Below are 22,441 nucleotides of genomic sequence, written 5' to 3' on the forward strand. Positions count from 1 at the left end.
CACTGAGAAATTTTATATCTAGGTATAAGGATATGCCATGTAGACAAATTGAACAGGTTTGGCTTGGGGGTAAACTGACTACGTAAATAACAATGTAATAGTTAAACAAAAAAGCAGCACAGTTCAGTGTGGATGATAAATTTAAATGAGATCTTTCTTTTTAACTTCAGTCACTGTAGCCCTATTCTAAATATCGCTGCTTTTCTAAATATAGAGTTGAGCAGAATTGCATGCACACAATTTACATTTGAGGTGCACAGTTTTTAAAAAAAATCAAATTTAATTTTGAATGATAGTTTTAACCAGAGCACCTTGTTTTTATATTATGGGGCACTATCGTATTTGTGGTAAAATTTCAAACTAAAAAACAGCCAACAAAAGAAAATCCTCTCTAAATGTTAAAAGTATTAAATCAGGTACCATATTTTCCTGTGTGTATATATACAATCTCATGACCAAGCTGGGGAGCTGCGGCCTTGACCATCTCACAGCTGGGGAAATGGCTCTGGGGTCGGACCCAAAGGGTACTAGTTGACGGGAACAAATCAACATGGCTCAAGGTTATCCGTGGAGTTCCCCAGGGCTCAGTGCTCAGGCCAGTACTCTTCAGTATCTTCATAAATGATCTGGATTTGGGCATCAGATGTAGACTGGCAAAGTTCACAGATGACACTGGAAGGCAGTCCCACTGGAGGACAGACTGGGAATACAGGCTGACCTGGACACGTTTACAAAGTGGGCAGACCAAAACCTGATGTCATTCAATGTAGAGAAATGCATGGTACTTCACCTTGGAATCAAAAAACAGCATCATACTTGGGATCGACAGCGCTACACTCGCTAGCACGATGACTGAAAGAGACTTGGGGGTCTTGATTGACCACAAGATGAACATGAGCCACCAATGCGATGCTGTGGTCAGCAGAGCAAACCAAACTCTAGCATGCTTCCACTGATGCATCTCAAGCAAAATCAGGGACATCATCCTCCCACTTCACTTGGCCTTAGTGGGGCCGCAGCTGGAATACTGCATCCAGCTTTGGGCCCCCCCACTTCAGGAGGGATGTGAAAAAGCTCAAGAGAGTCCAGAGGAGAGCCACCCATATGACCAAAGGCCAAGAGAGCAAGCCTTACGAGGAGAGGCTGAGACATGGAATTCTTTAGCCTGGTGAAGAAAAGCCTCAGGGGGGACTTGGTGGAAGCCTATAAGTATATAAGGTAGATGCATCAGGATCTGGAAGAACAGTTGTTTACCAGGGCTCCCAAGGGAAAACTAGGTCTAACGGCCACAAACTTGTTGAAGGCCAATTCAGGCTCAAGATAAGAAAAAACTTCTTTATAGTCTGTGTCCGAGATCTGGAACAGACTCCCCCCAGAGGTGGTACAAGCACCTACTCTGGATTCATTCAAATGGTATTTGGATGTTTATCTTGCTGGGATCATTTTACCCCTGCAGACTTCCTGCCTCTGGCAGGGGGCTGGACTCTGATCTCATGAGGTCTCTTCCAGCCCCTAAAGTCTATGAAATCTGTGAAACCCAGAATATAATACAAACCTTTTTGAAGGGCAGAATGAAATTTAAAAGATCTTTTTTTGCAGTAAACTGAGTAGTAGATTCTAGGGAGCTGAGCTTCTGATTTTTTTTTTTCTTTTTTTCCCTTGTAAATTTGTGGAGATTTTATTTTCATTTTTGTCCAGTAAGTGGAGATCTGTTCTTACCATATTTTTGTATATAATGCATGCTGTAATTTTGAGCAACTTTTTTTTTATTTTTGGAAAAATGTTGCATGAAAGAAAATATGGTATCTCAGTTGAGGAAAATAATGATTGAGAAATCAGAAGGCATCAGAATAACAAAACTTCTTTCAAGGCCACTTAATTATGTCGCAATGAAAAATAAATAGGAATTTACTAACCACTTCATCCTTTTCCTTCTGTATCCATTTACCAAATGTTAGAAGTAAAATGATATTGTGAGGTATAGTTGTGACAAGAAAAACATGAGAACAAGAAGTGGCTTACAGGGTCAGACCAGTGGTCCATCTAGTCCAGTATCCTGTCTCTGATAGTAGTAGAAGTAGATGCTTTAGATTAGATTAACTATATTTTTTGTGATAACACTTTTCCATGTTTAAACTAAATTATTATAAAATGATACTTTGAGTGTGTGCGTGTGAGCGCACATGCACACGCATACCCACACCTAGATATATACTGAACAAACCCAGTCAACATTTGTTCTAGTTACCTTAGTACACGCTCCAACCATGAGTGTGGCTGTTGCAGGTTCTGACTGACTTTATCTTACATAATGGTGTGATATCTATGAAATTAAGAACTTTTGCCTACTTTTTTTCCTAATGGGAGTTGCCAGATGCCCTTTTATTGTTCTACTTTTTTCCTGGGATTAATCCATCCAAGAAAGAAGAGGACATGCGTTTACTTTTTGGAATGTACTTTCTGATTGCAGAAGTTGACTTCTGGTTCTCTGAAAGCCCCAGTTGGGAGTTCAGTCAGAGTTTGAATTTCTGTAATTTCCTGTATTCCCTGTATTGCACTAAGTTTGTTCCTGATGGGGATAAAAAGTGGCTTTTGCATAGCATGTGCCTATCGGCTGGCTAGCTAGCTAAATGTTGTATTCTATATGAATAATAGTGCCTCAGCAGTGTGCAGACATTGGTAAGGACTACTATGCAGTTTGAGCTGAGCTTTTTCACTGGAATTAATCATTCAGTTTCTGTTGTGTATGAAGAATGCAAGTGATCTTTCCCAAATACAATAGTTCTTTTCCTTGAAATAAAAAATATTTTTTCTGAAAACGTGCAGGTAAGGAAGTTGACTACTTAGAAATTAAAATTAATTCATATGGATGTTTCCAAATGTATAATGTTGATGACTCCCTTCAGTGCAGATCGTTGATCATATCTTTAGTTTCTATCCTTTCTTTTGCTAGAAACTCTACTCCTTTGCATTCTTTAAAGAATACAGATCTAACAGAATTTTAAATCTGAAGGAAGGTGGTGAAAGTTTTTTAAATTGTGTATTACAAGTAAACTTTTTTCCTTAAGTTTTTTTTACTTAATTATTCATAGGAAGTAGGATCTAACATAAATAGAAATGTAAGGTCCCTGCCATGTTACATTATATGGCGTGATTGATATGTTAATTGTGCCATAAATGGCTGAACAGGAGGCATGTTGCTAATGTATGGCTCCATAAAATGGCAAACCAGCCACAAAGTTACTCCATATAAAATGGCACTATTTAGGGCCAAGGGGCTCTAAGCTGCTGCCAGAAACCTTGCAACCTTTGCACCCAGCAGGTTAAAACTACCTTTTGCTCTTAAAGTTCCATTTAATATGTCTGATAGTATCTGCTGTAGGCCCCATTCTCAGGTCTGGAACCAGCCCTGTGGCTCTCTAGGGCTAGGGCTGACAGTCAACTTGTTATTGGCCCTGGCCTGGACAGCCCCAGACATAGCCCTGTTGCATGATTGGGATCTAAATTCTATGCCCCATCCTAAACTTTCTGCATCCTTCTGCGTGGTGTGCTTGGGGTAGAGGATAGAACTTCTTAGATCACAATTTACACCATTATTTTACCATCTGTCAGAGGCCTGACTCCAAAGGTGCGCCCCACTTTCTTCCTATATAACTAGTTTCTCTGTTCCTTTTCTAACTGTCCCGTTTGGTTGTCTATGGGTCACATCAACAAAGGAGTTTTTAAAGAAAATAGGAAAATATGTTTGTAAAACCATTATTTGTAGGCCTGTATAGAATGTATGCAATTACACTTAATTTACTTATTTTTCCAATTAGACGTTCACATTTAATAACTAAAGTTCTTCTCTATTGGAATTCTCTTCAAAAGGTCTGTTTCTTAACTATCCAGTGAGCTTTAGAATCGTTTAATTTCCTTCCACAGAAAGTGCAGAAAGCCGTTGGTTCTAGCTTACACTTTTGGCATATTCTCATGGTTTAAATTTCATGAGAACTGGTCTTTATAGGAGATGCATTGACTGTTACTATCAGGTATCCAAACTGCTTTGTCATATGGCTGTCATTTTAACCTTCTAATGTTCCTAAACAGTAGGAAATATTATGGGTCAACCAAGAAGAATTATTTGAAATTGTGTGTGTGTATGTATATATGTGTGTATGTATGTATGTATGTATGTATTGGTCTCAGGCTGAAAAAATCAAGCTTGTATAGGCTATGTAACACAGTCTCTGAACATTTGCAGGTTCTTTATAATTGTAGAACAGTAAAAATATTCAAATATCATGGAGCCAAGGAAAATGAAATAAGCTTCAGTGGGCAATGATGCAGTGGGTCATCAAGAAATTGAAAAAAAAATAGTGATTTGGAACTGAAATCAACCGTGTTTAAGGAAATTAGCAAAACTGCAAAACATGTAGTCTTTGCTGACTTTATAATACAAGTTTTACTGCCATGAAAAGTTTTGTGTATGAATTACATGTTTTATGATTGTGTTGGAATAGGCAAGTTTTGGAGACGTCTAAATGGTTGACATGCTCAGTGATTTAATTGCATTTAATTTTGTAATTGAAATCAGGTAAATTTTGTCAGAATAATCTGTAAATAAGGTACAAAAATGAGTCACTCAGGTTGAATTGCAAAATTCCAACAAGAAAAACTTGAATTAGAACAAAAACATTAGTGTGATAATAGGTAATATCCATCTGTTTGTGTACTGTAAAACATGTCTGCTAATCTTTGACAGAAGAATGTTATAAACAGAGTAGGAATGTGGCTGGTTATTTCTTAATGTGTCTAAACAGAATATTTTGAAAATCCTACTTCTAAACAGAAACTAAAAAAAAGTCTCATCTGCTGACAGCCTACAATAGGCAGAATGTAGAACTCTTCCTGTGTAAAGATAAACTTCACTGGTGTTCTAACTCCTGAGTGTCTCTGCCTTTTTGTGTCAGGTGTGTGTGGATCTGCATTTTGAAATACTTTTGTTCCCAATGTTGGTAGTAGTTAACGTGGAAGATTAAATCAAATCTAAGTAGTGTACATATCCTTGAAACACTTAATCTTTCAAACTGACTTTTGACCAAGTCAGTGAAGAAACTTCCCCCAGGAGTGGCCTCATTTCCATTTCCCTGTCTGCCAGTCAGGTCTCACTTTTTAATTAATTGAAATTTAAGTTGGCAACTAGACACTTTTTCAGTGGCAATTCAGGGATTACTGCAGCCTGTTTAAGTCTATTTTTGATGTCTTGCTGCTTGTTTTGACATCTAATTTTAGTACTTCAAAGTTTTCTTTTGCAACATAGTGGGTGCATCTACACATTCATTAATGCACCTTTGCTACTGTGCATTTAAGTTTAATATTTCTAACATGAGGTACTTGATAAAGGAGCAGTAGCTGCCCCAATACACAGAAGCAAAAGCTAACGATTTTTGTGATGCTTAATGCGCAGTAAACTAATTCTGCTGTGCATTAGCACGTTAACATGGTTTTTGCCATGATGCACTAATGCGCAGTAGAACAGTCCACTGCACATTAAGACGTGTCTCATGTAGACGTGCCCACTGTCAGCTTTTGAGTAGTATATTATTTTAACACTTCTTACTTACAAAGTTTGAAGCTTATTTTTTATGCCTGTCTTTTAGTGCTTAGTATATCACATTTCATGACTTCAAACCATGTCTGTATGATGGAACAATGACAGTAATGGCTAAACATATTCATTGCATTACCTTGTGTGGAGTAAGAACTGAGCAGTGTTTGCCCACAAATCTCGCCCAACACACTGAAGGAAAGAACTTGAAGATATCCTGAGATGCCTCTGAAAGCAAGGCAGTAAGCCCAACCATAGTGTGTGTGTGTTTTTTTTTTTTGTTTTTTTTTTTTTTTGAAGGCTAGACACTTAAAACCAAGCCTGAGGTGGCCAAAAATCAGTAATTCACATTTGAATTTCAGAACCCCAGCTTCCCTGCGTTTATCAGAGAGAATTGCATCACTCAGTTGATTAGCACCCTGGAAAATCAAACTTACCAAATGTTACAGTCCTTGATAAGCTGAAATCCACCTACACCTGAAATTGATGGTAATATGCTTCGCCTCAACTGAGGCAAAGACACTAAGGGTGAAGTTAAAACTGGCTTCAGGAAGGACCAGACTGCCCTCCAGTATAGAAGTTGTATTGGCATTGTAACGAGAGCCAGCGTTTAACATAACTTGCTCTGGTGAGAGGATATAGCAAACAATACGGGACAACTCAACTTGTGCTACATATGCTGGTTCATGTGACTGTACTTGTATGATTATACAGCCAATGAAACCTTGTGGAAATGAGTGTTACTTAATGATAGACAACCTCCATGGCTTTCTAGCTCATGGATGTTTTTTCTGCGATCTTCAGTTAGAAAGAAACTTTTAGGTATGTCCCATCCAAATTGCAGGCGCAAATGCATCCAACTAGGATGTAGAGCTCTGTGTAGTACAACGGTGCCCAAGGACCTTGGGATCTCTAGTTCTTGATTTTTTTTTTTAATTTATTTATTTTTTTTGCTTTAATCTTTCAGGTTTTGTTTCCATATTTTACTAGTTGCTTAGGCCATAGTCCTATAAAACTATCATATCAGTTATTATAGTTCTCATTGAATTATTATTGTTGTGACAGGAAGTCTGTTTTTAAGGTATGCCCATAGCCCTTATGTCCAGAATGCCTTAAAATACCAACCTCTGGTGCATTTAAATTGAACAAGAATACAGAGAAGCCATGTTGTCTTCTCTAAATGTTACTGGTGTGTAGTAGTCTTGGAATATCACTATTCATTGTATATGACCCCCTCAAAAAGAATGCTGATTCAAGGCCTCATAATTGCAAGACAGGAAATAATCTCCATCTAGATTTCTGTTTTATTTTTTGGCTGGGATTTCAAAATGTCAGCAACTCAAAGATTTTTTTTTTTTGTATTTATGTGAGGTTGTGCTGTTAGTGTTTTATATAAATTCTCTGCTGTATGTGTATAAACGTAGGCATGCATTTTAATGTTGCTTATTATTAGGTATTAATTTATCTTCTGCATTGTCATAGTAGTACTTTTTCCACTTTAAGATACTTTATTTCTCAATGTCAAAATCTTGTGCAAATGGTCTTAAGAAGGAATGGTGACTTGTACTAATTTTTCATTTGATTATTTCTCAAAATGTTCACCAATACTCTCAGATTTCAGTTGACGGAACTTTTTTCTTGGGTTTTAATTTTATTATCCCTCAGTATGTGTTTTGGTGGTTAAAAGAAGCTATTTAATTGGCTTCTTTTGGGAATTCTTACTTCCTATGCCATTTCAGAGTTGTGTGGAAGGTACTCATTCAAGCAGTTGACACTTCAGGCGCATGAGTAAGATAAGTCTTAAGCTTGAATGCAAGGGAGTTGTTGGAAACAAGATGTCCATGAATGAGAATGATCAGGTAGTAGAAGAAGTTTAAAAATAGTAGAATTAAATGTATGTAATTCTTTAGTTGAAACAAAGTTTATTAGCTATTTCTAATAGGGGTGCGCAGAAAAAATATGTTCTGCTTTTCTTAGTTTATTTCTATGATGTATTTCTTACAAGTTTCTGTAATGAGTACTTAAATTCTAAATGTTTTCTTTTTAAGTCCTCCTCTTGAATTATCTTCTGAATCAAGCTTAGTTGCTAAACTTCAAGAAGAACTGAAAGAAGAGAAAATGAAATTTTTAGAGCAACTTGAAGAGCAAGAGAAAAGGAAGAACGAAGAAATGCAAAACATTAGAACCTCTTTAACTGCAGAACAGCAGGTAAAGCAGATGTTTTTGATTCTTTTGTGATCAGAATATTTAAGATTCTATGAACTTTTTTTTATTTCTTTATTTTTTTTAAGATTTAAAACTTTTGTCATATAATTTAAATCTCATGTACATAGTCATCTGGACAGTATACTACTATCTTTAGATACTATCTTCAGGATTGGATATGACTTCTGTGACCATTAAACTTTGACTTTGGTGAAAAGCAACTCAGTTTAAAGTTGCGGATGTAGGAATGTGTAGGTTGGCCATATTTCCTTTTCTCTTTCTTATAAGCCTGTTACCATAACACGTCTCAAACCAAGGATGCTTAACTGAGCTCCCACAAGAGCTTGATTACATGAATATACTGGAAAAATGGTCTCTGATTAATCGGATGAAATTCAGCAATGACAGATGTGAAGTCCTGCACTTAAGACACAATACTCAAGCACAAATACAGACTGGAATGACTGGGTAGGCTGCAGTACTGCAGAGAAGGACCCAGGAGTTTATAGTAGATTATAAATTGAATATGAACCAAAAGCATGCTCTTGTTACAAAAAACAAACAAACAATAAAGGCTAGCAGTAGACTGGGTTGTATCAATAGGAGTGCCATTTGCAAACCAAGAGAAATGATTCTTCTGCTCTGTTCAGCGCTAGTGAGGCATCACCTGGAGTTCCATGTCTATTTTTGGGCCCCACAGTTCAAGAAGGATTTGAACATTTTGGAAAAAGTACAGCACTGAGCAGCAAATATGATTAGAGATGAGCAAGATTTTATGAAGGAAGACTGAAAGAACTAGGGTTATTTGTCTGGAGAAGAGAAGACTGAGGGGTGTGAAACAGTCTGCAAGTGCCCAAAAGGTAATTTATAGAAAGGACGGAGATGGGCTATAAGGGACAGGACTAGAAATGAGGCCTCAAGCTGTGGCAGAGGAAATTTAGGTTGGATAATAGGAGGTACTTTCTGACTATGAGGGTGGTCAAGTATTGGAACAGGCTACCTGGAGAAGTTGTGGACTTTCCATTCCTGGACACTTTCAAGAGCAGGGTAGACAGATACTTGGCTGGGATGATTTAGTCAGGGATAATTCTGCCTTGAGGAAGGAGCTGGTTTAGATGTCCTTGTGTGGTCCTTTCCAGTCCTACTTTCCCGTGCTGCTGTTGGTTTTGTTTTTTTTTTCTGATTAACTGTCAGGTACAGTATCTCTGAGCAACATTAAACTGTTTCCAATCCCAGTTGATTCAGATAATCACTTGCCTACTCTTGGCTCAGGCAGAAGCTGACCTTTAGGTTCAGATCAAACGTTCCACTACCTATTTCATTGTAGATTTGTTTTTAAAAATGCCCATACCCTCTAAGCATCCATCCTTTGTTCATAGGTTCAATATACTAAATACATAACAAATCATACTCAGAAGCAGGGGTGGGCAATTATTTTGGGCAGAGGGCCGCTTACTGAGTTTTGGCAAGCTGTTGAGGGCCTCATGGGTAGCCCCACCCCTTGACAGGAGCCCTGCCCTCTGGTCACCTTCTTGTATCCAGAAGTCCCTCCCCCTGACCTTTTGCCACCAGAAGTCCACCCCTTGCCCCCAGAAGTACTTCTTTCAGCAAGGGGTATTGCCATCTTGGAACCAGAAAAATACCAAATTATATTCTAAAAAGCAAACATCTATAGCATTCATTAATTTGATTTCAAAAAATATTTTGTCCTGATTTACATGCGTTTGTGTAATGTGCATAGAGGTGATTGCACAATAGCTTAATGAAGTCTTATTCTTGTATGTTGTGGGGGGGTGGGTATAGATTTGTGGGGGGTTGTATGTGGGAGTGAATATGTGGGCTGTGGGTGGGTATGGGGCTTGTGTATGGCAGTGCAAGGTGGGGTGTGGGTGCACACACACAGACTCTCCCTGAGCATGCATGCACACTTACCAGCGCAATTCCAAGCTCCGTGGTCTGGCAATGTAGCCGGGAGCCACGTGGTGCTGGAGCGGGGCCGGGGAAAGGAAGCAGGGAACTAGTTGGGGGTGCGGTGGGTCTGGGCTGTTCAAGCCTGCTGAGGCTCCCTCTGAAACCTACTGCCCCTGGCTCTTGTCTGCTTTCACATGGAGCCAAGAGGTAATAAGTATTAATTTATTAATTTTTTTAGGGGCCTTGCAGGCTGAATAGAATGGCCTGGCAGGCCAGATTTTGCCCGCCCCTGCTCAGAAGGATAGGCTGTACATATATCCAGCAGTTCTTCCTTTCCCCAAAGGTTCTTGGAAAAGATTCATGAACAGTTGGAAAATTTTCATAAAATGTTTACCCATCTGCAAGAGTGTACATAAGCTGTGAGCAGAGTGGAGAATGTAGATACCTCTCCCTTGTTGTCTCTTTTTTTTCAATTGCATCCTATAGAACACGTGGTAATTAGTGTAAGATTTTTCTCACCTTAATGCGGGGGTGCTCAATCTCTGGCCTGCTGGCTCAATGCAGCCCATGGAGCCATTGTCTGGAAATTTGGCAGTGGGGGAGCAGTGGCTATCAGTCACCCTCCCATGCTGAATTCCCAAACCCCAAGCCCTGTGCATCTAGTTGAGGCCCGGGGGGGGGGGTGTCCCAAGCATCTGGACTGGGGCTGGGCCAGGCCATGCCTCCGACCCATGGGGTTGGTTTGGTGGTAGGCCACACGCCTTCCTCATGGACGCAAACCACACGCCTTTTCCCCAAAAGAAGTGGGCTGTGCCCCCTCCCCCCCCACAAGGCTGGTTTTGGAATGAGCAGTGCCCCCTTACCCCTGCAGGGCCAAGCCAAGACCCTTTTTCTTTGTACAGCTGGGCCACGCCACTGCCCCCTGCAGAGCTGGGTTGAGGTTGGCCATGCTCCCTTTTCCCCCCTTCTCCTCTGTGCAATAATTTTTTATTAACAAAAACACCACCTTCAAAAAAACAAAAACAGTTCTTGCCCAAAAATCTTCATAATCAAACTCAAAGCAAACAGCATTTTATGGAACAAATATACTTCAGGAGGAAAAAGTGCATTTGTATCTATTTCCTTGTCTGTTACTTTAGTTTGGACTGTATTACAGGCTGTTGTTTGTCCTGCATGTTTTGTTTTCATTTACATTGTCCTCCTTGTAAGTTCTGTAATACTAGTTGTCTTTGCAGACTAATTTTAACACAGTTCTGACAAGAGAAAAAATGAAAAAGGAAAACATAATAAATGATCTTAGTGACAAGTTAAAAATGCTAACCCAACAGCAAGAAAGGGATAAAGGTAAGCAAAATACTTTATCAAAATATATTGGATATCTTTTAAAAAAAATTTAATACAGAACTTTTTAAACTTTTATTTTTAATAAGAATTTTCATTTGCTTCTGTAATCTAGATCTGATTGAAACACTTTCCGAAGATCGGGCTCGTTTACTTGAAGAAAAGAAAAAACTTGAAGAAGAAGTTACTAAACTGAGAAGCAGTAACTTCATTCCATCAGCATATCTACCTGCAGGATCAGAAACTTGTGGAGCCTGTGCATCTGATCTTACATCTGAAACGGACAGATTGGCTTCTGAGATTATAGCTGAAGGAAAGATGGATTCCACCATGGAAACTAGTATGATGGCTGTGCAGTAAGTATCTAAGAAGCAATATAGCTGTTCTGTTACAGTCAAATGTTTTAATGTACAAATGAGTGTGTTTAAATTCCATTTTAGTAGTCAAAACTTCTTTCCTTGAGGACCTGCTCATTTATTTTCCCAGATATTGAGGTCAGGCTGACTGGTCTGTAATTTCCTGGATCATCCTCTGCTTTCTTATAAACATGCACTATATTTGCCCTTCTTCAGTCCTAAATGACCTCATTCAACCTCCCTAAGTGCTCAGAGAAGGTAGCCAGGTCCTTCAGTAGTCTACTAAGATGCATCACATTTGGCCATGCTGACTTAAAAAAACTAGATGCTTTCAAGTAATCTTCAACCTGTTGACTGTTTCCTCTACCTTTCCTTTCAACTGCATTTGTCATCTGGTAGCTGCCCCTGTTTACGAAGAGTGAAGTAGAAAAAGCATTAAATACTTCAGTCTTCTCTACATAATGTTCTAGCCTGTTGTTCATAATATTCTTTGCATCTCTTATCCTGCTGTAGGCTGCTGTCTCTGGTTAAAATTTGCCTAGAAAGAGAAAACTCTTTAAGTACAGTTTTTCATGCAACTTTGTTTGGATCAGGCTAGAGCAAGGATTACCTACAGCCTGCAGGCTGAATCTGGTGGCATTTTTGGTGGGGGCCTCCATGCCATGCTGTAGTCAGGTGCCCTGGACTTTGGTGGAGGAGGAGTTCTTTTTGCACCATGCCAGTCAGATACCTGGGCTTCAGCAGAGAGGGAGTATTCTCTGCAGCACACCACATTTGGGTGATGTGAGCAAAGGAAAGCTCTCCAATAGAGCAGGAGGAGGCAGTAGGGATAGAAGCAGTGGAGATGTTTGCGTCCTAGTGCCCACACACGTTAGACCTCATCTGGGTCATTCAGGCTTCCTACCAGAAAATGTTGCCAATCTCTGGGGATCTATAGCATGATTTAAATAGGGATGTTCCTGTCATGAGCAGGGGAGGGGGCTGGATTAGATGACCTCGTGCAGTCCCTTCCAGCCCTACTTTTGTGGTTCCAACTAATTTGCAATTCATTGAAGAAGTGCATTAATCAAATAAAGTTTCAGTATATATTGATTTACATAACTGCTTATTTTTACTTTTAACACTCTGTCTTTGTTTAAATATTGTAGTCTTATCAGTTCTCTGTCAAAGAGTATCTTACCAGTATATTAGAAATTCTGCACTATTGTTGCACAGAATGGATTATGGGGTGTAATTTTAGCCTTGAGTCTGGACTTGTTGGCCTTTTTTTGTAGTCTGTCTCCTGTCAGGCTGACAAACCAGGTTAAAGAAGTTTTTCTCCAATACTTTGTCCTAAACACATTTTCTGTATTATTTACTTTGAATTTAAGTAAGTAGATAATGGATGATCATTATTTTTATATGCAACTCTTGTAAAAACAATTTCAAATGTGTTCTTCAAGTGAAAAAAACATTTTTTTTTAAACTAATAATTCAAAGGAGCTTGTTTTTCCAAGCAGAATTAAATGAATACGTTTCAACACAATTTTTATTCTAAAAACTTGTACTTGTCATATGATTGCCTTTGTAACCTTAAAGTGGTACAGGCTCTTTTTGGATAAATGACTATTACAAATTCGGATTGTAAGAGAGAAATTAAATACTCTATTCCAAAGTTTACCTCAATTTTAATGAAAAATTTACAAATGAGTTGCATTCAGAAGCATTGATCTTATTGTATACAATGTATTTTCTTGTTTTCTTTTTTTTTTCTTAGTGAAAACATCCATATATCTGAAGAAAAACAGAGGATAATGTTGCTAGAAAGAGTAAGTCAATTATCTTTTTATTAAATTTAAAATGTAGTTGTTTCTTTAAAGCTCTCAGTGGTGACAAATGGCAGAACAAGGAGTAGTGGTCTCAAGTTGTGGGAAGGGAAGTTTACGTTAGGAAAAACTTGTTCCAGTGCTTTACTACCCCCCAATGAAAAAGTTACCTAGAGAGGTGGTGGAATCTCCATCCTTGGAGGTTTTTAAGACCCAACTAGACAAAATGCTGCCTGGATGATATAGTTGGGGACGGTCCTACTTTGTACGGGGAGTTGGGATGAGCTCCTGAGATTCCTTCCTATTCTAATTTTCTATGATTTTGTACTTAACTTCACAAATGCAGTATTCATGTTTATGATGCTGATTATTTTGGTGTAGTTCAGTATTTATAAAAGATAAATGTGTTTTTCAGGGAACAGTGGCACAGACTTTCATTGACACAACTCATTTAAGACTGCCCTACCTACTGGTTAAAGAATTTTACCGTGTACATAAAGTTAATGTATTCTCAAGCTAAATATCATTTTAAACTTCACAGTGTGTAAAGTGGCTTTAGAATCATGGAGCTGAAAGAGACCTTGATGGTCTTCTAGTCCAGCCCCCAGTACAAATACACGATACAAAATGTAGAATTAGGCCCAGGATTTCCATTCCAAGTAATGGTAACCTTGGCAGGTTTGCTGATTCCTTGAATATTTCTATATAGAAAAATAATAAATGAACAGCAGATGAAATCTTAATCTCTTTGAGAATAGTGCAGCTTTTACAGAGAGATGCAAGGAAATAATTTGAACAGGTAATCAGATACCAAATAGATACAGTATAACTGACCACATTTCACTTCTCTTTTCTCTCATACTAATCCAAGACCTGTTGTTTTTATTTTTTGTATGTTTTGTCTTCTCAAAGCAAGGACATTTTTTAAAAAGGGTCACAATCTGAGAGTCATTAGAAGCCCTTAAAGTTTGTTATCTGAAACTATATATAAAATATATTGCTTTCTTTTTTAAGTAGTGTAAGAGTGGTGTTGTAACTGTGATGATCCCGAACTTATGCAAGAGGCAAAGGTTTATTTGGGTGTTAACTTTTATTGGACCAACTGTATACTTGGGATAGAGTTAGACAAGCTTTTGATTGCAAGACGTTCTTCAGGTCCAAGTAAAAGCTAGCAAAGCATATTCACAGCAGTTGGTCCAGTAAAGTATATCACCCTAAGAAATTCTTGCCTCTTGCATTGTACTACCGTAGATCCGTTTAATTCTAGTTACTATGTGTTAACCCTTATGTGATAGTGTCTTTCTGATGGTAGAACTATAGATACTTTAATTTATGGTTTACATATGTAATTATTGTTTTATCCTTTGTTCTTTCGTATTTTAAGTGTAGTGTTATAGACTAGAATTTCATTTTGCAAGCCAGGAAACTAGAGATTTTCACACTAAGTGTGTAGACACATGAACATTTAAAACTAGGGGTGAACCGATAAAGATTTTGGGGGCCAATACTGATACCCGATATTTACCAATCTGATTTCTGATACAGATGCCTCTAGCGGGTAAGTTCATGTGGTGGAAGAGGAGAGGGGAGAGAAGGGGCATGGGGGAGAGGGGCAGATGAATGCTCCCTGTGGTGTGAGAGCGGAGGGGGCAGGGGCCAGGCACAGCTCAGCTGGGGTGGGCACAGGATGGAGCCACGGATTGTGCTGGTGGGGGGGTGGCTTCCACCATTGCTTGTGCTCATGGTTCTGCATGGGATGGGCAGATTGCAGCTGCAGGCTGGAGCCAGAGCTACGTGGGGCTTGGAGTGGGTGCCAGCGGCACTGGGAGGGAGCTTCAGCCACCTTAGATTTCACATAGCTCCACTCCCAGTAGTGCCAGCTCCCCGGCACAGCCCCGGCTCTTCCCAGCACATGGGTGGAGGCAAGGCATTGGGCCAGAGAGCTGGCGTCACTGGGAGCGGAGCTGTGCTGAAATTTGGGGTGGATGTAGCCCCCTCCCAGCATCGCTGGCACTCACTCTGAGCCCAGCCCCTGGCAAGAAGATCCCCACACAGCTCTGGCTCCAGCCCACAGCTGCAGTCCACCTGTCCCACCCCGTGCAGATCTGGGGGCACCCCCCCCCCATGCACTCCCAGGATGCAAGCAGTGGTGGGAGCCACCCCCCCATGAGCTGTGGCTCTGTTTCTCCCCCCCTCCCTCCCCCCAGCTGGGTAGTGTCTGCCCCTGTCCCCTCCCTCCCTCATCGCGACGGGCATTGATCTGCCTCCCACCCCTTCCCTACCCCTTCTGCCACACAGACCTACCAGGTGGAGGCAGCTCTCCATGCTGTCGGCTCTGCTTCTCGCTGCCTTAGTGCTGTGCTGTGGCTGAACGCAGCACGGTTATTTATCAGCCATATTATTGGTGCCATCAGGCCATTTTCCAGTACAGCCAATTTTCTTTATATCGCTACTGATCCGATATTAGACTGATGTATCAGTGCACCTCTAGTTAAAACTATTCCCAAATGCTTCTTCTTGGAAACTAGGGGATGAGGGTAAACACCCAGCCCATCGTGTTGTAGTGGGCAAATTGGGTGGAGTCCTTGCACCTGTATTTTGGAGGTTCCAAGGGGTGGGTGACCTGTGGTTAGGGGCATTGTAGCTCTTATGTTTTCCTTTCACTTCCAACAGCCTGCAGTTGACCTGAGTTGGCAGTGTGCTTGCCTGATGTGGGGCACAGCACAGAGTCTGTAAACCCATGATTTTAGGTTTCCTAGGGCTGGGTGGGGCACGATGAGGCAGTGGGGTAGTTGAATAGGGAATGAGGACACAGCTGGTTGTTAAAGACAGCTTTTATTGAACATGCAGTGCAAGTGAGCTCACTGATTTAAAAAAAAAAAAAAAAAAGTGCTGAGAAAAGGAAAAATAGGGGGACAGTCTTGGCTGTGTACCATAAAGACCAGTTGCAATTGAGGGGTGTGATGCCAGGAAGACAAGCAAGGCTTATGTCAAAGAATGCTTAGTGTTCACACATAACAGTGAAATGATTCACAGTGGACCAGATCACAGCAGTACTTGATTTTCCAGGTGTGCTTTTGAACTACTCTAGGCAGTTTTAAACTGGCTCAACAGGCTAGTATGTCTGTCCATGTCAGGTCTGAACCATATTTAAACTGTTCTAAATGCTGTGCGTCATGCTTTGCATAGTTTTGCTTTGTATTTAAGTATGGTTTTAGATAGAGTGTGACTGATTTTTGGTGGTGAAAAAGTGGGGGCGTGATATTTAATTACTTGAAACATCACTAAACACCTAAATGATTAACCAGCTACTTCTCATTTCTTTTTGTCCCCAACTACAACTTTCCCTCCTGAAAATTGGAACTTAGTTTCAGCTTTACTTAGGCATTTGATTTTGGCCTTTCCATTGGTTTATAGGTTAGTATAGTCAGTAAGATCCCTTCTGAATTTCTTGGCTGGGATGCAAGAGGAAGGGAAAAAAATAGTAGTTTCCCAGTAGTTTGGCAGTGAGCTCAGCAGCACATGGGTAGTCAGACTTTTTCAAGTTTCAGTGTTTCTTTTTTTCTTCTGTAAAAAAGGATCTAAAGAAACTATTCTAGAGTTGCAAAATATACAGTATAAAGTATGTTAGGCATGGAAAATTCAGTGCTAGTCAGTTCAAAACTATTTGATCTTTATGCAGTATAATGAACATTACTGGGTAATCATATTTAAATTACTGTCTTTTACAGACATTGCAGCTGAAAGAAGAGGAGAATAAGCGGTTAAATCAAAGATTAGTAAGTATTTGTCTTTAAATTTAAAAGAAGTTAATTAAAGTGAATTGAAGGTTAAAAATTCAAATATTCATACAGATTTGACATTTGTGCATATTAGATGCGCATACGAGGGCAAACAAGATACTAGTTGCATCATGAAATAAATGATTCAACTTTTTTTGGTTAATTTTTAATCATTCAGAAAAGGAAAATAAGACATAAGCAAATAGTTATGAGATTAGTAGGGTTAGTTGCTTGCCACATGTTAAAGTGGAGTAGGTGTGTAAATCAAGCTGCGACCTATGTAATTCATGTGGGAGCATGGAACTTGAAACTAGTGGTCAAACCTCAGCTTAAGAGAACTATAGGAACTGTGATGAAGTTTGGTGAAAAACAAAGTATGGAAAATGAGATAACTGGCAAGGAATGTTAGAGACCAAAAAAAGGTTTTCAAATGTGCCAGATGGAAAGAACAAGGAGTTGTGGGTCCCTCTCCCACTAGTAAGAGTGAGCTAGTAACAGAAAATGCAAAGAAGGCAGGTCTGCTTTGCCTACAAAAAATCACTGCTTTACCTCCAAAAAGAAAAAAAGAATCTGAGAGCTAGTCACTAACATTTAACCTAATTGAAGAAGGTAGAGAGCAAGTAGTTCATAAATGAGGAATATGTCAGTGACATTTTGTTAGTTGTGGAATAAATTAAGTCAACAGGGCATGACAGGGTTCATTCCAGGAAGCTGAAGGAACTTGCTGGACACTGCATTTTAAGTAGAATTTAGAGAAATTGAAAAAGATCCAAAGATGAGCAGTAAGTTGATAAAGTTAAATGATAGTGGTACAAGAAAAGGTTGAAAGAATTATAGATATGTTTAGTCTAAAGAACAGAAAATTTTAAAAGGGTCATAATAGCAGCTTTCAAATACTTGAAAGGCTGCCATAAAGAAGAGAGAGAACAACTGTTTTTCCTTGCCACATGAGGTAGCAGTTTTAAACTACATCAATCTAATGAAGTTAACATTTTAGGAAAAGGTTCTTAATCTGAGAAAAATAGGACAATAGAACAAACTATGTAGGGAATAAGAGGGCCTCCTTCTCTATTCTTTGGAGATTTTCAAGGCATCTATCTAGGATGTTTTAGGAATAAAAGCTTTATTATAAGAATGTTAAGATCTTTAGATGGCATGGTCAAGTTACATATAGGTTGTCTGCATTTGCCCAGGATGAAAAACTTTCAGTAGTATTTGAAATCATTACTAGAAAGAAAAGTCTGACAATCCCTAAGTGTGGCCCTCTGAATAAATACTCTGTATAAAATGTCCCCAAGTGTGTATTTGCACAACAGAATCCAGAGTGGGATTAAGTTCAATGGATGCAGAAAGATCATTTCATTTCCACATTATTCTCTGTATATGAAGACCTGTTACTTAAGTTTGACGGGATTCATCTAACTTTTTTTTAATACAGCCTACTTCCTCTTTTTTGCCTTTCCTTCTTTCCTTTCACTTTCTTCTGTTTAAAGTGTTCTGGCAGAGCTCGTCTCATTTTTTTTTCTCCCCTTCCCCTGCTCTACCCCCTTTCACTTCATCTGCATTAATCCTCATGTACTCCAAGACATTTTTCACTGTTTTTCCTTTGAGTATTATTACACTCCAACAGATGCATGTCCCCTCCCCACCCTCCCTTGATCAATCTCTGGGTTCCGTTTAGTCATTGCAGTTACCCATCTTACACCAAAAATAAGGGAATTGGACATACATTTGGGAAAGGCTGGATGGCACTAGTACATGCAATAGCCAAGAAGCTTTTTGTATTGGCAGGGTTTTTATTGACATAGGAAGATTTTTGTTTTGGCAGGATTTTTATATCTTTGAGTGTTCGGACATGCCTTTCATTCCCTCCTCTGCTCAGAGTAATAGGACCAAAGAAAGCCTTTGAACAGGGCGTCTAACTTCTAAGTGGCGGGGGTGGCACACCCTGCAAGCCAAGTACCACCTGCCCCCCCACTTGCACGCTTCCCTATACTGCACACCCTGGTGTTCCCTCCACCTCACTGATTAAATTGATTCACTGCTGTTATTATTGAATGTAGCTCTGTGGTTATGTTGTGTTCTTCAGCTCTAAAGCAAATACACATTACTCAACCAAAAAACCTTATGGTTCTTAAGTGAACTTTAATTATTAATGATTGGAAAGCTTTGAGGCATGTCCCGATCACTGCAAGTATAATTTTTAAATGAGTCTCCATTTATAAGTACTGGACTGCACATCCCAAGATGCTATGTTTAGATAGGGATTTAGGTAGCCAGTTTCCTCTGAATGTCAAAAGCAGAAGTGTCTAAAACCTTTCAGTGCCTTTTGAAAATTCTAAATTTTATATAGCTGAATTTCATACATCAACAAAGGGGTTAAACATTTATGTATGTTTGAGTACTTAATAAATTTATTATTTTGAGGTTTGATTCCTTACTTTGGGATTTATTCCTTTTGGAAAGAATGCATATGGAACTTTTCTATACTGTCTTGTTTAGAAGTCAGTGTTTTAATGGTTTGAATGCACATGCTGTGAAAAAGTATCCTAAACTGTACCTGGGTGTTTTCAAAATTCAGCAAGAGAGATGTCAACTAGTTGTGCTGTCTCCTTGGAAGAGAAATGAGAGATGTATTTGCAAGGCTGGATAGGAATAAAAAGTAATCTTGCATATCTCCATGATTATGCATGTTGGATCCAGCAACTATTACATGGAACTACATAAATTATAAGAAACTTGGGGAATTCCAAGCAATCCTTTCCAGTTTCAAAGAAGGGAAAAAACAGGGGGAAAATCTCTAGTTACTGAACAATTGGCTGTGCCAATGATGCGAGTATATGAAAGTTAAGATTTTGTGCCTGAAAGCATTGGATCACTTCTTAGTAAGAGGTCTGCAGATACAAGGCAGATTGCAAATCACAGCAGGGAGCTAATCTTAGTTACAAACTAGTTAAAGAAGCTAAGCTAACAGTTCAAAGGAAGTTGTGAGGAACACTGGGGTTGTACATCTCTCATCTGAAACTGTAAATCTGAAACAGAAAAAAATCGAGACAATTTGACAAGCTAGAAATGGATCTTGTTAATGAGTAGGAAGTTGATATATTTAGTATTACTGAAAAGGATTTGAATGCATATAATAAAATCCTGCTTTATAAACTTGTTCAGAAAGGAAGGTGTAAGGGGAAAAAAAAAAAAAGAGGTCTGGGAGGAGGGTTATGTTAATGGACCAATGTCTCAACATTAATGTTAACTCAAAACCAAAAGATCTTGAATGCATAATAAATCAATATGATAACTAAGAAATTAAAAGAGGGGGTGTTTGTTACAAACTACTGAATTAAACCATAAAAATGAGGTTAAATGAATTAGCTGCCTCTAAACATGTAGAAAGAAAAATAGTAGACTTAAAATTAGTTAAAACATTAATGAATAGTATGAATTAAGATCACCTGAATTAAGGCTATTCTAATTTTGAGTCTGTGAGCTCACCCAAGCATTTGATGCAGCTTATTTATAAAACACTTTACAAACTTAATTGGACTGACTTTTCTGAGGCAATGTAGCCAACCCTTTAATCACCAGACTGGAATTGATAACATACCTAGGCACTAGTGATTGAGACCTAATTGCATTCAATATGAGAAAATAATAACAGTCTCAGCCAAGTGTATATAACATGCATGTAAAATATGATATAATTAAATTAAAAAGGCTAATTTTTCAAAACTAAACAAAAATATGAGCAAACTATCAGGATTAAAAACATGAATGGAACCTGAGAACTCTTTAAGGGTTTTTTTGGCCAAAAAGTCAAGATTGGGAAGTCTTGAGGATACCTTTGGCTAAGTGAAGGGAATGTGTGTATATATAGTCAAAAGGTAGAAGAAGTGGGAGTAGAGGCAATCGTTATAAATCAGAAGTAAAAAATAAGGGGGGGGGGGAAATATGGGCCTGTCAAGGCTAAGGAGGAGTATGTGTATGGGGTTTAAGTGTATTGGAGCAAAAGGAGTCCTAGCAATAATACAGACCTGTCACTAGGTGGAGATAGTGAAGCTGTTAATAATGATGCACAGGAGGCAGATGTATTCAATAAATGTTTCTGTTCTCATTTTGGAATGAAGCATGATGATATATCATGTGAGGCTGACAGAATACTTTCCAATCCATTAGTAACTAAAGAGGATATTAGACAACATGTACACGGGCATAAATGTTTTTAAACATCAGCCTAGATGGTTTGCATACAAAAAATATGAAAGTTGGCTGATGAGATCTCTGCCCTGCTGATGTTCTTTTTTTAACAAATTTTGGGGCTTCAGACAAATTCTAAAAATCTAAAGGAATACTACAGAGTAGTCAGAAGTTTCATGCCAGACTCAGCTAAAGAATTAAACAATTCAACAACAGAATTATTGCCAGTTGGCATGGTTTTATGGTCTAGTCTGACCACCACAGGTTTGACTTGTTGCATATTCCTGATGATTCTTTTCAATTATAAGTTTGGTACATAAAGAAAACTACATCAGATGCACTTAATCTTTATAAAACATTTGATTTGTATACTGCACAGCATTTTTTAAAACCAGCACTATGTAGTATCAATTAAATGCTTTAAATGGATTAAGTATTGGCTAACTGACAGATATCAGCTGGTATCTGACGGTGATTCTTCATTGACAAATTGTGAAAGCATTTCTTCTCAGGTTCTGCAGGAGCGGGAAGTAGGCTTCACTTCAAACAGTTGCATTGGAGATCAGAATTAAATATAAAGTCACACTGATAATATTTGAAGATTATATAACATTTGGCAAAATTGTAAATAAATACAGGGAATAGTACAGAGCAGTCTGGATCACTTAAAACAGGTAGTTAAGGAACTGTGCCTGTTCAAACAGTATGTTTTTGATGTAGATGAATCTGAAATTGGCTGTCTAGAAGCAATGAGGTTTTATTCACCAAGGTGCCCCCAGGGGTTACAAGAAATAATGGCCACAAGCTAGCAGAGAGCAGATTTAGACTAGACATTAGGAAGAACTTCTTCGCAGTTAGTGGCCAAGGTCTGGAATGGGCTCCCAAGAGAGGTGGTGCTGTCCCCTACCCTGGGGGTCTTCAAGAGGAGGTTAGATAGGCATCTAGCTGGGGTCATCTAGACCCAGCACTCTTTCCTGCCTATGCAGGGGGTTGGACTCAATGATCTATGAATGGATGCTGGCCAGGCCAGCAAAATTATGTTCTGTACCTTGGAAAGCGAGTTCTCTGAAAAGGGTCTAACATTTCTATTAGCAAGCAGATGAACCTGAGTTCAGTGCCATACTGTAGAAAAAGGGCTACTGTGAGGCTTGAATGTGTAAACAGAAGAGTAGCGAGTAGGAATTAGTGAGATGGTGCACTTGTACATGTAACAGGGTTTTAGTCCCCAAAATTGAAATGGTAGATATTTAATTGTGG

General features: G+C 38.9%; 1 protein-coding gene across 5 annotated transcripts in view; it reads left to right on the forward strand.

Annotated features, from left to right (window-relative positions):
* Nucleotides 1-22,441, forward strand: part of RB1CC1 (RB1 inducible coiled-coil 1) — a 155,676-nt gene that overhangs the window by 117,604 nt on the left and 15,631 nt on the right. For 4 of the 5 annotated variants that reach the window (XM_014606838.3, XM_014606839.3, XM_014606840.3 and 1 more), the window contains 5 exons: nt 7,639-7,798; nt 10,942-11,050; nt 11,163-11,403; nt 13,160-13,211; nt 16,940-16,987. In XM_014606838.3, coding sequence (XP_014462324.1) covers nt 7,639-7,798; nt 10,942-11,050; nt 11,163-11,403; nt 13,160-13,211; nt 16,940-16,987 — 610 coding nt within the window. The remainder of the gene's footprint in view (nt 1-7,638; nt 7,799-10,941; nt 11,051-11,162; nt 11,404-13,159; nt 13,212-16,939; nt 16,988-22,441) is intronic. The other variant, XM_059724097.1, reaches the window with a different exon arrangement.

Source organism: Alligator mississippiensis, chromosome 3, assembly GCF_030867095.1.
Source record: "Alligator mississippiensis isolate rAllMis1 chromosome 3, rAllMis1, whole genome shotgun sequence".
Classification (NCBI taxonomy): Eukaryota; Metazoa; Chordata; order Crocodylia; family Alligatoridae; genus Alligator; species Alligator mississippiensis.